Raw genomic sequence first — 15548 nt, forward strand, 5'->3', positions numbered from 1 at the left:
CTTGTATGTGAATAAAGATCTAATTTGGCTATGCGTTTTGCTTCTGTTGAGCTTTATGTAATCCTATTACAGTGATGTCTGTGCAAAAGTAGTTAAGTGGAAAAAAATAAAGAATTGAATAGAGGATTGTCACAGCATAAACATCTTTCATAAACAACTAACAATCCTTTTCAGATTGGGAACTTTATTGCAACTCTCTAAGAGATAAAAAAGCTTTCCCTGGAGCTACATCAACAGCAGAGTGGGAAAATGTTTTGTATATTGTCTGATGTGATGGATTATCTGCTGGATAGTACATCTCTGTCTAATTGTGTTCCAGATTATAAACATCACAATGGCGATTCCAAAATATCAGGAACAACGAGTCCTGAGGCAACCTGTGGACATCACCTTCACTGTCCGCGGGTCAAGAGGTTATCTGATAGGGTCAGAGGTCAGCAATGCTCTGATGAAGCTCACCATGGTAGAGTTCAGCTATTACATGGGTTTTCCTGTACTGCAGATTGCTGAACGTAAGTACCACAAGTCTGACTCATATTTTTGTCATGTCCATGTGACATTATGCAACATTCCTGTCATTAACCCCTTTTCCCCACAATAGCTTTCCATTACCCAGAGTTGAACACCAGCAAGTTGCTTCGCTCCTCCTGGGTTAGAACAGGTATGACTGAGTTCACTTCTTACTGTGGCAGGTGGAAACGCTCTTATATTGTCTGACAGCATAAATAAGATGAACGTTTTTCACACATTTCTGTTTTCTGCCTACATAGTGTTACTGGGTGTGCTTGACCAGGAAGTGGGCGAAAGAACTTTCCAGGCCAACATGGAACGTCGGGTGGCCATGTTACTTGGGGAGGCAAAGGAACCAGTCAAACGTGTTAAGAGAGCCACCACCATGGGCAATGGCAGCGTACAGGTACATTACCTATCTTTCTCTGGAAACCGTATGCACCACATTAGATTTATTTGTGGAATAGTTTTTCTTTCAAGACAAAACCTCATAAAACTCTTAACGTAGAAATTTGTTGATGGATTGCTTAGAAAAATCCTGAAAAATCTTCCTTCCTTGTACCATTTATGTCATTGTTGCCTGATGCGAGCTCGTTCTAACTACCTTGGCCGAGTACTGAGGGCTCATTATGTGTGTTTGTAACCAGTGAAAGCTGCACTGCTTTACTAATCAGGCTCGAGCTTTTGTGGGCTCCTTCTGCACCTGTTCAGCTCATCTCTAAGGGGACAGGATAGAGTTCTGTCACCATAGCAACACCATCCCATTCAGCCCAGGGGCCAGCCACTCGATGACGACAACCTCACGGGTCCTTGTTCTTTCTGCTCTTCCTCATTTCTCTGGTCCTGTTACTTGATGGCTCCTGTGAGCTGCAGAGCTACTAAGAGCAGATCAATTATTCATTTTCTCTTTCTCCGTCTGGACCCTGCAATCAACAAACTTGGCAATAACAGTGTTTATATCTGAGAGTGAGCAGTGAGCATTGAGCAGGGAGCGACGGAGACGGGGTTGGTAAAAGAATTGGAATTCCATGGAACGGGGAGAGCAGAACACTTTGAAATAGTGAGGCGTTGTGAGGGATGAATAACTAATCCAACATCACAAAGTCAGAGTTCATACGGTGGTCTTTAATCAAGGGGGCATTGTTGGCTGATTATCAGTCTCACTATTTCCGACCTCTCTGCCTCCCATGTCATTGTCTCCATAAACCCACAGCACAATGGCAAAAATGTGCAGACCATACAGTTTCGATGAACGTTCTATGTTTGCCTCTGTGCTAAGATTATATCTCTAATTTTAGGTTCTTACTTAATTTTGTGACTGTGTTATATGTGGAATATATATATTATTGATGTCCTTTTGTTCGGCTTTGATAGGCTACCATCATTATGGAAGCCTAGTGTGTTTTATTTTACATTTCAAAGACACAAAGACGTCTTTGAGTGTCTATTGGATATACTGAGAGTGTGGCGACTCATTATATCCAGTATAATGACTGAAAACACACACACACACACACAGAAGGTATGAGTGTGGCGCTATCACCTATGAGAATAGCTTATGAGTTTGTCTGGACAGATGAAAGAGGAGGTTGAATTGAGGTCATGAAATAACACACATTCGCACTGCTGTCTTTTCACTCTTCCACTCTAATAACCATGCATGGACCGGATTAGATCCGATGAGGCCTGGCCCAGCCATTTTTCTGTGTCAGCTCAGGCATGACCTGTGCTTTACTCTCTCCAGTAATGCAGACAGCAGACTGTGCAATGCCTCAGGGCACACAGAGGGAGACTGCACACACACACACACAGATAGGCAGAGAGAGATAGAGAGAAATGATTTGGCAACATGCAAAAATAATGAAAAAATAAATATTTTGTCAGGGAAATCAGAATACCGGATGTGTGCATGTGTGTGTAAATAACACAACACAATTATCATGTTGCTTGACAGAACTGTGCAATAAAGTATAAAATATGTCAAAGAATATGAATCTTGTACAGTATAGTAGCTTTCAGTCCAACATGGGGCAAATGAGGAGGCCGAAGTTGATGGGTTAATTTTAGTTTATTTGGTTACAAAAACGGAATAAGGATTTATTTTTCTAGATTCCGTGGAACATGAGGTGCCATGCTCGCCATTATAAAGTAATTTGACACTATGTTCATTAGGGCCCATGTTGTTAAATTTTTAATGGAGAGAGTGTGGTGCCACATCTTTCATAGGCTACATATTCATTTACCAAAGTGTTTCATTTCCAAGTTGTTTGAGCACTGTCTAGCTGTTAGCCACAAATGCAGCGGGGAAATAACATTTACTAACTCATAACAACAAATGGGAACATCTAAACTAAAACAGTTTGCACAACCCATTTCAACTTTGACGGACTCGTGTTACGCTCGCACTCGTCTGAACCTCGGAGTGTTTGTGTTCTCAAAGTTAGAAACAAATGAGGACAAAGAAAAAAATAGGAAAAGTGGTGTCATGGAAAAAGTTTATCAACGAGATGATTAGTAAACATCACCATTCGCCACGCTTTGAAGTTTGCAAGCCTGGGTCTCTGAGCAGGGCAAAGAATGAATATGGTCTATTAAGTGTTTTTTTTTGCTACATCTGGACGTGTTTATGTTGGAAGATGCCATGATGTCTGCCAACAGTTTAAAAGAGAATTATGGACAGCACAGGCTGTCATTTCTCCGTAGTAATTACACACGTTGATCACTCTGTGCAGCTGAATAACGAGGCGAAGAGGCTTTGACATCTTTTTCCACATAGACAATGGTTTCTGTGTCACAACTTGTGTTCCCCTAATATTTTGCCAGATTTAAGTTTCCTGAACATGTCCTGGACACAATTGTTGTCTCTTTAATGACTTTGGTCATTAAAAAAATTGTATTTTCAACTGTGTTTTTCAACTGTTTGTACTGTATGTACTATACAAGTGACATATAGTACCTTCTTTCCTTAATGTCCTCTTCAAGGTTGTAAGTACGAACCGGCTCGTGGGTGACGACCACCCGTTGGAGCTGCTGTATTTTGTGGAGGATCTCAGTGGTCAGAGAGTTCCTGCTGTCCAAACGGCCAGCCTGCTCAACAACCTGGATGTTCAGCGGGCTGCCATCATCTTGGGATATCGTGTCCGGGGCATTTTAGCTGAGCGTGAGTATCTCTCTTGCATCGTAGATAACGGGCATTCAAGGGCAGCCAAATGATGAAGTGATTAAGAAGATGGTCCTTGACATGTGTAAAGTAAATTACTGAAGGGTGGGAAAAGCACTGAGTCACTGCCATTTACTTGAGTGCTGGTAAGGAGTTGAAATAATGTTCCCCTAATTTCCTATGATTCAGTTGTTACTGCATCTATACTCTGCTATACTCTGACTTCAAATTCATTGTACTGCATGGAAGGAATGTGTGCATTGCAGTTCGATGCACTTTTCTAGGTTTCTGAGTTGAGAGGAAAACATGTTGGAGCAGAAGCGAAGAAAGAACAATATTATGAAACATGCTCATCAGGTACCAACAAGAAGAAAATAGAATAAAAACAGGCTGCTGGCTCCATGTGTTCCTTTGTGTGTTTATGGTAACATCTGAGCTAATGACTTCCCCTTATACAGGGAACCTTAAGTCTGTCATCCTCATTAAGAATCTAAACAAGAGATGAAGGCCTAATGAGTGCACCTCAAGGGAGTTCTTGTGCTGTGCTGACTGTGTTCTCCTACGGTACTTTCCCAGGAGACGAAATGAGTTTTAATTAAAACTAATGAAAGTCTGCGTTGGAGATTACTACAATGAGACGGGCGCTAGCACTCCACAAACACTGCATGTTTAGCTTACTATCCACAGAAGCATTTCCAAATAAGCTTAAATGGATAGTTCAGGTTTTTTGATGTGGGGGGTGTCTAGTCAGTATTTTACATACATTCCTTCAGCCTCCAGCACACTGCCTGTTTGGAGCTGAAGAAGGGAGAACTAGAGCATGATTCACACATTGTTTTGCTGTGTATAAAGAAAGTATAAAACATGTTGTAGCCCTGTAAAATGAGGCTCAACAGCCCTTTGTTTTGTCACAATACTGTCATTTCTTACAGGTGATCAACAAAGTTCTGTCTTTTTAGGGTCAGTTCACTGACACTTTTCTATCCCCTTTGCCCTAAAGCTGTAGAGAAAGTGACAACTTTACCCTCAAACACCGAGAACACCAACGTGTGGATCGTCATCGGCGTGGTGATCCCGCTCCTTGTCGTCGTCATCATCATTTCAATCCTGTACTGGAAACTGTGTCGGACGGACAAGCTGGAATTCCAGCCAGACGCCATGACCTCCATGCAGCAGCAGAGACAGAAGGTAGAGTCCTATCAGGAATTTACTGTACAGTGTCTGACCAAGGCTTTATTGTACTAGTGTGTTCTGGACATAAAATATATGATATATCCACATGCCTGTGGAGCACTTCTATCTATAAATGCAAGAACTGTCTGTCAAATATTGTATATGTTCTGCATTAAAAGGTTTAAAAGTTAAAAAAGTTAAAAGACCACCTCTGAATTTGAATGTGCTGTTAATTAATGAATTAACGAGTTAGTTAATTAATGAGGTCCATTAGTCAATGTCGTGATTGTGCTGTAGGAATGCACAGAATCTTGACTTTTTAATCAGTTCCTCTTTTAGATGAGTTGCTTAAACTTTAATGATCTCAGTCGAGAGACTTATTACAGGACACTTGTTCGATTAGAAGTCATTATGCTACTTGAGATGGGACTATGATGCTGTTTTAATTTATATAAAACTCTTTTTTCATATATATATATGTTTTCTTACATGCTCTGCATCAGCAGCCCTGCATTTGCAAGAGAATCACAGAGCAAGCACTGGCACTTAATTATTAATCACATGCTACAATATTAACATTGACCACCATATGCTAATTTCTGTTTTCATTCAGACTTCCCCCTCTCTCTGCTTCTCTCTATTTGCTCTCCCTGGCACACAAACACATTGACATAGACGTATCTGTACAGAGAGACTGGCTAAAAACAGCATTAATAGATCTATGTGTGTGTTTCCGAATTGAGTGGGAAAGTTAGATGCAATCAGTGGTTACTCGAGATGCATTCAAATCCCTGGAGTGAACTTACTGGGCCATCATAAACTCTGATGTTGGTAATAATACCACTCAAGCCTTTTCCTAAAATAGATTTCTCGTGTAATGGATGAAAAACAGTCCGACTGAATTGTTCATCATTCCTTCTATGTCGGTCTTTTTTCATTCCCCTCCGCATACATTCTTTAATCACTCTGCTTTTGGGTTAATGCAATGGATCTAATGTGCAGGCCTGTTTAATTCAATCATGTGTCACTTAACACCAGTGTTCTTCTCTTAGTCTACTATGTCATTCAGAGAATCAAGGACCTCTCTTCAGCACACACTCCCTCCGGCTAAAAAGAATATAGAGTTTAGTGAGGAGGAACAGGAGTATGAAGATGAAGAGGAGGGAGAAGAAGAAGAAGAAGAGGAGGAGGTTAAATGGGGGAAGGTACAGAGCAGTGTCTCGTGGTTTGTAGGAGTTGTAGTGGAGATGTTGCTTGTTGGTGTGTTTGTTGTAAACAGAAGCCGTTCTTTGGTGATTGTTTATTTTCAGTAGTCTAGAGTTCATAGTCCAGATTTTGGGTTTTGAGGATGTGTCAGATACAGAAATGACAGCATCTTCACTGTCTCTCCACCATTGCTTCTGATCAGAGACCAGTAGCTCCTTCCAAGGGTGACAAGAGAATGAGCAGTGAAGAGGAGGAGGAGGAGGAAGAAGAAGAAGAAGAGGAGGAGGAAGAAGAAGAAGAAGAAGAGGAACATGAGGAGAAGAAGACAATAAAATATATAGGAATGAAACCAGATGTGCAAAGAAGACAAGAGAGCAAAGCAATGCTTAAGAAAACAGAGTGGATGAAGAAAGAAGAGAAAACTAAAGCGTTTTATAAAGGAAGAATAGGCAAAGATGAGGTACACCTGGTAGTAGCCATAGACACAACATGCTTGTTTGCATTAGTGTATTCGAGAATCCTGCTTTGCCAAATTAGTATGAGAAATAGAAAATGTGGATGTAGCTTCTGTGTTTTTGTCTTTATATCTTGTAAAGTAGTATATTTATAGATGTAATTTTGTATCAACTGTTTGTGTGTGACTCCGTAATTTACTGTTAGAATACACTTAATAGGGACATACGGCGACCTGGATTTTGCGACACAGTCCGAGTGAGCGCCTTTCAAAACCAAGCAGAGGTTAATTGGACAGTAAATTGACGGTGTGGTGTGTGAATGTGTGAGTGGATGGTTGTTCATCTCTATATGTTGGCCCTGCAATGGACTGGCGACCTGTGTTCCAGGGTCTTTCGCCCTGTGTCAGCTGGGATTGGCTTCAGCTCCCTCATGTGGAGGATAAAGCGGTAGACAATGAATGAATGAATACACAAAGTAGTAATTACTGAGTAGTGTTGTGTCACTATAGCTGTCTGTTTACGTTCACTCAGCCTTAGTGTTAATTATACTAAAAAATAGCTTTCATAGTGATAGTGTTTTAAACGCAGTCATTTTGCAGTTGTTCAGAACAAACGCACACATGCACTTTCATACTGAATGCAAGCATCAGACTATTAGCAGTTTTCTCCCAAGCCACTTCTAAGCCACACCATTTTGCCTCAGTAAACTCAGCGAGTGTGTGAACCGTTTTATTAACAGGAGCCTGGCTCTGCGCTTTTAGCTCCGTTTCAGTGTCACAGCACCAGAGTTTCTCTCTCATACGCTGAGATCAGACATCCTCTGTTTATGCCTTTGCTGTTGAAAAGTCCCGTGGGCTTTACACTCAAGTAGTCTCACTGCTTCCTTTGCCAGTCTCCATCCCCCACCACCTCAAAGGAGAGCTAGCAACTCAATGTTTCCCTGTCCCTCTTCTTTCCCACAGCCTTTCTTTGTATTCATTCATATCTGTCTGTCTTCGTCTCCCACCTAGACATCCTGTCCGGCAGTCACGCAGCCCAGTCATGAACTCAAAAATCTTTCCACCCTTCTGTCACTTTATTCAACTGCAACCCGTGGTCTTGAGAGAATTTCAAAGCAATTTATTATCCCTCTTTTCCTCTGCCCCCCCCCCCCCCCCCCCCCCTCTCCTTAGTTGCAAGCTCCCACTGTGAAAGGCTTTGACTTTGCCAAACTGCACCTTGGCCAGCAGAGTAAGGATGAAATCATGGTGATCCAGGAGACGGTTCCGCCAGGGCCCGGGTCCCTCCCCATGTCCATTAAAGATGGCTTCAGCCCATCTGAGAATGGCGAGATCCCCACACCCTTAACCAAAACCTCAGCCTCTCCCACCAAGGCATCCCGGGGCGACCGCAGGCGAGAAAGGTCAGCGAGTCCAAACAAATATTTAGAATTGGAAATATGCTCTCATAGATGACATAACAAAACCCAAAAAAAAAGCATGACCTACCCATCTGTTTTTGTTTTATGTTTTACTCCGTTATGTCACCAGTCACCAGATGACAAATAATTGTTCCTTCTTTGTAATCCAATGGATTGTCAAAACGCTTAATTTGACGACAGAAAAATGTGTGTACCACATGTGTTATACTAAACAAATACTGTGTAATGTACTAAAACTGTTTAGTTAAGTTAGTTAGTTAACACGGTTGATCACACTTTTTATCACAATTGTTCAGCAGTTACTGTTTAACACATGTATGAACTTATTATTATTATTATTATACATAATAATAATAATAAGAATTATTCCATCTATAAGCTTCAAATGGAAGATTGCCCTACTCTTTCATGTTGGCATTTCAACGTATTGGTGTGTTCCAGAGCTTCTATTATTCTATTATTCATGTAAGTGTTTGTGCGTTTTCCTGGTAGGATCTCGCCATCAGACGTTGACTCGGTGGTAAGTGACCGTTCGAGTGAGCAGGAATCAACTGAGGAGAACCTGAGAGCGCACGCCACGCCCAGCGACAACAGGCAGACCCGCAAGGTCCCCATCAATGTTTTAAATGGTGAGTGGCCTTGGCAACACTCATATCACTCCTCCAAACAAAGGCACTGATTACAAGTGGGGGAAGAGGAGGTGGAAGTTAAAGGGATTTAGCTGAAATAAAGAGAGAGAGAGCATGATTTGATCGATAAGAGGGTCAGATGGAGAGCAAGAGAAACTGTGAGCTCATGAAGGAAACAAAGCAGGGACATAAAAATGACACAGAAAAACAAAGAAAGTAAAAGAAACACCTGGTGGGAACGTCCATTTGGTGGTCAAAAGACATCCAGAGAGAGGGAGAGGAGTGAGCAGGGAACAAGAGGAGGGAAAAGAGTTTAAGTTTGTCCTGACAGCTTGTTGATAGATTCAAGCCTGCACTGCCATTCAGAGTCAACGCGCTGGAGCCAGACGCAGTCAGGCACAGAGACTTCAGCCTGACTCACCCACAGAGGAATGGTCTCTGTTTTGTTAGTGATAAATCTCAGCCTGAGACTATATATACTCCGCCATTATGTTTGTAAGTTGAATGAATATGAGGCACGCTCATTATTGTGTAATGAACAACTTTTATCAGCTGTGGAAAATGATCGCCTTTTCTTGCCTTTGCTTCTTTCTATGCTTTTCTCCCCTTGCTGCAATTTTGTTTCTAAAAATCAAAGTTGTGCTTTTGGTGGCCAGACTTGAATTCGCTAAGCTTTTTTTAATTTTTTACTATTAACTCACCACAACCACTTCTAGCTTGTTAGATTGTTTTTATTTGACTGCCTTTTCTTCAATAAAACTCTCTTTCCTCTCTATTGTGGTTTGCAGGCAAGAATAGAATTGGTAAGAGTTTGTTCTTTTTCCATCTGTGTCTCCAGACCTCAAGCTTGACCTCCAGCAGCTGTGTCTGTTTGTTGTCAGTGCGTTTCTGTGGTAGCTTTGTGTTTGGCTTGTTCTCACCATCCATCACTGTCTTCTGAGCTGTCACTCACTTGTAGAAACAATTAAGTTCACAAATAAAAGGCAAAGCTCATGTTTGAAATCAAGCATCACTTTCCATTTCATGCTATCACCAGAAATATGTGCTTACATTTTTCAGATATATTCATCCCAGTAATAACTGTAGTCATCCATCATCCCTTTGTTTAAGTAAACATTAATATTTGGACTCCTCCTTTAAATTTCTGTGCTGATTTGATGTGACCTCTGTTTTCCTTGTTTGCTCATTACCTCAGGTCCTCCGCCGATGAACAGCGCACACGAACAGCTGTCGTCAGCCACCATCTTTGACCACGTTGACCGCATGACTCGTGCCACGGACGCAAGCAGGAGACTCCCCACCAAAGTCCAGCTTATCGCCATGCAGCCCATTCCAGTCCCACCACTGCACAGCCCGCCTGTCAACAGCAAACTGTCCGACGCCAACCAAATTAACAAAGAGGTCTGCACTTTGAATTAACTGGCTTCACTCGTCTGTTGTTCCAAAAATACAAACAGGTTCTGGTGATTGGGAAAAGATCCTTCTGCTGAGTGACTTTGCTGTGATTTCAGACAACTTGATACCTTGTAGTTTCAGGATTGGATCTATTTATCTACTAGAGAAAGTAGCTTAATTTTTGTTTAAAGAAAAACAAGATTGTATTACATAGATGACCACTTTACCCCTGCTTTCACAGTGAAAACACGCGCACATCTATTTTGTCAAAAAAAATGCATTTGGATTGTCATTGTTATCGTCTGTCGAATTTTCTTTGTTATATGAGAAGCTTGTGATATTTAAGCCAAATTGGCTAAGGAATCAAAGACTTTGATTACGTTTATAAATGTCATACTTTACAGGAGCAGATGACAGTGTTGCAGGTCCTAATTTACTTAAATGGACATTATTATCCTATTTTAACCCATTTACTTTGGGTATAATATGTACATATTTACTCTATCTTTTCTAATTAAGTATATTTTCTCCTCAGATCCAAGTGGCTTTAAGGCACAAGTCAGAAATTGAGCATCATCGTAACAAAATCCGTCTGCGGGCGAAGAGGAAGGGCCACTATGACTTTCCTGCTATGGATGACGGTGGCCCCGGAGATGTTAAGGACCAGGATAGAATCTATCAGAAAGCACAGATGCAGATAGATAAGATCCTGGATCCAGACGCACAGATGCCCCCCGTCTTTATAGAATCCAAGAAAAGGTTAGGTCTCACAGCGTTGTGGTGGAAAACCTGATGAGAAAATATGGCTGTGATAGTGTTTTCCTTTTATTCATAAATGATTAAATATCTGTCTCCCAGTGGTCGAGGGAGGCGCTCACCCAAACAGAGGATGAAGGAGCAGCTGAATGGAGGCGTAATGGATGCAGACAAGGACCACCTTATCACTGACGACAGCGATGCTGCTTACAGGAAGTGTCCTGGGGTCAACAATGTGGCTTACGTAGTGAGTAGTGCAGAAGCATTTTGACATACAGTATTTGCACATTTGGTAAATAAACTGTATGACCTCTCGCTCACTGCCTATATATTTGTGTTTTTTGTTCCAGTCGGACCCCGACCAAGGACCAGGATCCCCTCACAGGAGCCCATCCCCCACTGATGATGTCTTCCTCGGTCCGACTTCCTCTCCTCCAGGTCATGCCCCTCCCCCACCGCCCTACATGCCTCCACAGCCCTCTATTGAGGAGGCACGGCAGCAGATGCACTCCCTGCTGGATGACGCCTTCGCCCTTGTATCGCCCACCTCTCAGAGCAGCACAGCAGGAATCACACTCCCGGGAGTCAACAGCAACCCCCCTAGCTCTAGCCCTCCAGGCCGAGGCCCCAGACCCTGGGGCCCCTCCTACCAACCTCTTGGCCCTTTCCCTAGTGTAAGTAACCATCACTGGCATTTATGTCTACTTGACATTATTTTGATCAAACAAAGATTCAGTAAACCACAAATCCTACTGCTTTCATGTTGCACCAAGCAGAATGATGTGTGGGGGGGAAAGAGTGGGTTCTCCCTGAACTAAAGGTTAACTGATATGGGTTTTTCCATGGCTAATGTTGATTTTGAGAAATCAGGGCAGTCAGTCAGTGGCAGATAAATAATATATGTCCTTAAGTATGTCCCCCACCCATTTCATAAAATATAACGGTTAAATAATAACAAATGATACACAGAATTACTAGGCGCACGATTTATGATGTAAACTCAAATAAATGACAACAGAACAATTAGCTAAATAATAATTGGCCAATGCGATGATTATTATTAATAAAATTGCATTGCCATATTCTATCCTCGACCCATGACTAACTTATCTGTTATGCATTTGTTTATCTCACTAATCTGTGGACACACCAACATAAATATTATGCTTGTGCAAATTTACAAAAACAGATGTCAAATCTCTTAATTGCATTCACTGTCTCTTCCCCTTTTACTCATTCACTTGCAGCATGAAGGCTATGACTTCAATTTTAATCGCGTTCCTCTTAGCAAACTAAGCAGCTAAGCGTCGCTCCATCTGTCAGCCCCCCAGAGCTACAACCTTATAACCCTCGTCAGCTATCTACAACTCCTAAGACTCTATAGAAATAAACCCTGCATGCTTGTCTTTGATCTGCATTAGCTCGTGTCATTGTAGTCTAGTCTCACACAACATTCCGCCGTCGACGTGCTCTGGTTTGTTGACTAAACTCGGTATTCACATTTGTATTTATTTTTTTAGCTTACATGTGTCAAGAGACATGAGTTATCTATAGCATATCCGTAGCTTTGAAATTTATATGGAGGTGGATAGAGAGCTGAGCTGATGTTAAATAAAGGGTTTCGGTGCCCATGGGTATTACATAAGAAGCCACGGAATAATTAGAGATAAAAACGATCATAGTGGTGGTTCAGGAAACTGTAAAGATAGTGGTCCATTTAATCTTTAAAATGAGATTATCAGTGATGTTTACAAAGGCTGACTGCATCATCACTGTTCAAAACAACCCTGCAGTCCACTCTCTCTCATTAGGATAACTAGAAGCACGGTGTCATGTTGATATTAAGATGTTTTATGGGACAGACATACAGTAGCGTGGACCGCTACTGTAGCTGAACTGTGACTATGCTAATTTAATGTAGAATTTAAAAAATGGTATTTAAATGCCCTTTACTGCTGTAAAGACAATTACTGTCCTGTTACCATGAGGTACGATGTTCATCCCTGCTAGAGAGATACTTAACAATGCGCAGTGGAGCCATAAAAAGGCAGTTGTTGGTTCTCCTTTTATAGGTTCAGTGCTTAAACATGCTGTAAGAGGTCGGTTGTACAATAAGAAGAATAACCATGCATTTATAAACACACACATTATCACCTCTTGATATAGTTTCAAAGCTGTTCTCAATAGTTTTTTTGTTTTGTTTTTTTAAGCTGATTAAATATCAAAAGTCTGTTTCTTTTCTTTTCTTTCCCATGAATGTTTTTTGTCACCGTCTCCTAAACACTGTCTATTTTTCCTCATCCTCCCCCAGAGGTTCACTGAGCTGGTGATGTCTCCTCCTTCAGTCCAAGGCCTGACACCAAGGTCAGTAGAGCAGTCTAGGAAAATTGAGTAACCATGTATAAATTAATAAATAATACGCTTACTCCATTTGACTTTCACTTCTTCCTACGCCAAAAATTATTTCTTATTGATCAGCGCAGCCCGATTTCCACCACTCCACCAGTGGGAATATTTTTTCTTTAGGTGCATCAAGTGCATTGGGCCTCATGAATAATGAAAGGAAATGTCATCTTTTTTTCATCGGTTTAATGGATCAGGTACGAGCTGTGGTCTCTGAACTGGCTCCAAAAAAGACCAAAGTACCCATACACACGCAGGCTCTCTTGTCACAGCACACACACTAGTTTTTTCATGAAGCTCATTCACCACAGTGATAGCCCAGTGCAAATAAAATATCATAATTAGCCGTCAAACAATCTGATCTATAAATGAATGCTTGTACTGAAAAAGATCCTGTAGATGTCAGTGTTGTCGCTGCTTTTGAAGAAGACTTTCTGAAAGAGGTTCTGTATTTCAAAGTGACCTTTGGTGTGATGGTGCAGGGTCTTTTCATCTGTAAATGAATGCAGATGATTCTTTTGTTTGTGTTTCAGGCAGGGTCTTGGCTCCAGCTACCTGCCACCAGGCGAAGCAGCAGGCCTCGGCGATCCGTTCCAGCCGGACAGCCTGTACTCCAGCAGGAGCCTTTACGCCGATGAGCTGCAGTCATCGGCAAGACCGAGACCAGTCGGGGGAACTGCAGGTACATGTGGAAACTGCATCCATTTCGCTTTAAATTGCAAATGAAAATCAAAAACACACAGTTCCAACAATAGCACTTGATGCAGTGTTTGTCCATGGACAGTTTATGTTAGATCTCTTCTGGATGCGGGTCGCAGAATTGCTCCACACCTTCATCCCATAAACCTGTCAAACTAAAAGAGTCTTGTCTTAAATTATTAAAGGCGCTGGCATGAAGCTTCTATAATAAAGTTATAACAAGACTAATAGAAATGGATTCTAGCATTTAGCGCACAGAGTGCAGCACGCAGACGGAATGATTTTCACACTGTAATGATTGCATCTATGTACCTTAGAGGGGCTGCTGAGGATAACGTGTCAGATACTGTAGCCCTGATAGGATATATGTGTGTGTGTGTGTGTGTAGGTGCCCAGTTCCATCATCTTACACAGGTGGGATTGTCCAGTCGGATGAATGGTTACCCAGTGGGGGGCCGGCCTGCTCCAGGCCAGAATGGAGGCATTGGCTGGAGCCACTACCATGATGACAACTTCTCTAGAGCAGAGGCTGAAAAAGAGGCAGTGAGTACAGCATAGATTTATTCATTTAAAAAAAAAAAAATGTGTTTTTACTTTTGTGCTGTCCTGGTTCTTTACCACTTGGTTCCTTCTGCCTTAGTCACTTTCACTTTCCCTCTCCTCCTTCCCTCTTATTCTTCTCTTTACTGCCTCAGTTCCGGGACTGTCCTGACTACTCATCCTCCCATATCTTCCAGATGCCTAGAAGTGGTATCAGGGAGCCTACAGCACCCCCTGCCCACCTAGATCCCCCAGTGGGGGGATACATGTCAGCCCCACCGCCTCTGGAAATATCTCCTCCTACTCCCTCTTCTGCCTCCCTGATCAAGGCCATCAGGGAGGAACTGTTGCGTCTCTCCCAGAAACAGGCAGCTATGCCCAGCTATCACAGCTGAAGTCCCGGGCTCCGCTCCGTAGCTCCAAACAGTCAATGTCACTGTCCCTGCCTGCGTGCTTTGCCTATTGTGACAATGCTTCCCATGGAAGTCTCTGAAGGTGTACAGCAGAGAGGTCGTCCTGCTAAACTGAGGTAAAGGAAGTGGCTTGTTGACATTTCTACGTGAGGCCTCCTCACGACAAAACACTGAATGACAGGAATCTTGATACCGCAGGACTGGGATCAGCTGCAGCTGTGTGTGAAATGAGAAAAACAGTGTTGTAAAATGAAGAACAGTATGGACAGTATTCCATATTCTTGACCTTTTAGGATGTGATGAAAGGACATGTCCTTGTTGCTTCACCGTGGATCATGGAAGGATCACAGCAAGCTCTGTCTGTTGTAGATCCACATGTTCTCTTCTTTTTGTTTTTTTTGATGCATTTCTTCAGACTCAGTATTCTGTGTCATGGTTTCCCTCCCGTGCTGCCTTCACTTAACAGATGTACCACATGTGAAAAACAAACAAGCAGATTCTTGCTTTGTGTTGGTTTACGTACCATGTGTGTTGTTTTGGCCCTTAACCTCTTTCTAACCATCAGGTGCTACTTCATGTTTTCTGCCGTGATGAGCCATGCCATGCCTTGACAACGACCCAGACTACTGTACGAGCCTAGAGTGAGGTCAAAGTTCACAGTCAGTGAGTCAGTTCAGAAAGTAGGTACAATGGGGAATCTGCTAATATCTGTCCTAAACATGATCCTTTTCGTTCCTTACTTACTTACTTACTTACTGCAGTAGCACAGTTAACCAGAGTTAATATTTT

The 15548-nt window shown here is 42.1% G+C and overlaps 1 protein-coding gene across 3 annotated transcripts in view; it reads left to right on the top strand.

Annotated features, from left to right (window-relative positions):
* Positions 1 to 14741, top strand: part of si:ch211-1e14.1 (UPF0606 protein KIAA1549) — a 30903-nt gene extending 16162 nt beyond the window's left edge. The window contains exons 7-22 of one of the 3 annotated variants that reach the window (XM_058645667.1): positions 320 to 512; positions 602 to 661; positions 771 to 916; positions 3493 to 3670; positions 4671 to 4858; positions 7677 to 7906; positions 8417 to 8553; positions 9342 to 9356; positions 9749 to 9954; positions 10484 to 10707; positions 10807 to 10951; positions 11055 to 11378; positions 13016 to 13068; positions 13641 to 13789; positions 14195 to 14349; positions 14502 to 14741. In XM_058645667.1, coding sequence (XP_058501650.1) covers positions 320 to 512; positions 602 to 661; positions 771 to 916; positions 3493 to 3670; positions 4671 to 4858; positions 7677 to 7906; positions 8417 to 8553; positions 9342 to 9356; positions 9749 to 9954; positions 10484 to 10707; positions 10807 to 10951; positions 11055 to 11378; positions 13016 to 13068; positions 13641 to 13789; positions 14195 to 14349; positions 14502 to 14741 — 2643 coding nt within the window. The remainder of the gene's footprint in view (positions 1 to 319; positions 513 to 601; positions 662 to 770; positions 917 to 3492; positions 3671 to 4670; positions 4859 to 7676; positions 7907 to 8416; positions 8554 to 9341; positions 9357 to 9748; positions 9955 to 10483; positions 10708 to 10806; positions 10952 to 11054; positions 11379 to 13015; positions 13069 to 13640; positions 13790 to 14194; positions 14350 to 14501) is intronic. The other 2 variants (XM_058645669.1, XM_058645668.1) reach the window with 2 other exon arrangements.
* Positions 14742 to 15548: the final 807 nt, after the last annotated feature.

The sequence above is a fragment of the Solea solea genome, chromosome 12 (genome assembly GCF_958295425.1).
Source record: "Solea solea chromosome 12, fSolSol10.1, whole genome shotgun sequence".
Lineage (NCBI taxonomy): Eukaryota > Metazoa > Chordata > Actinopteri > Pleuronectiformes > Soleidae > Solea > Solea solea.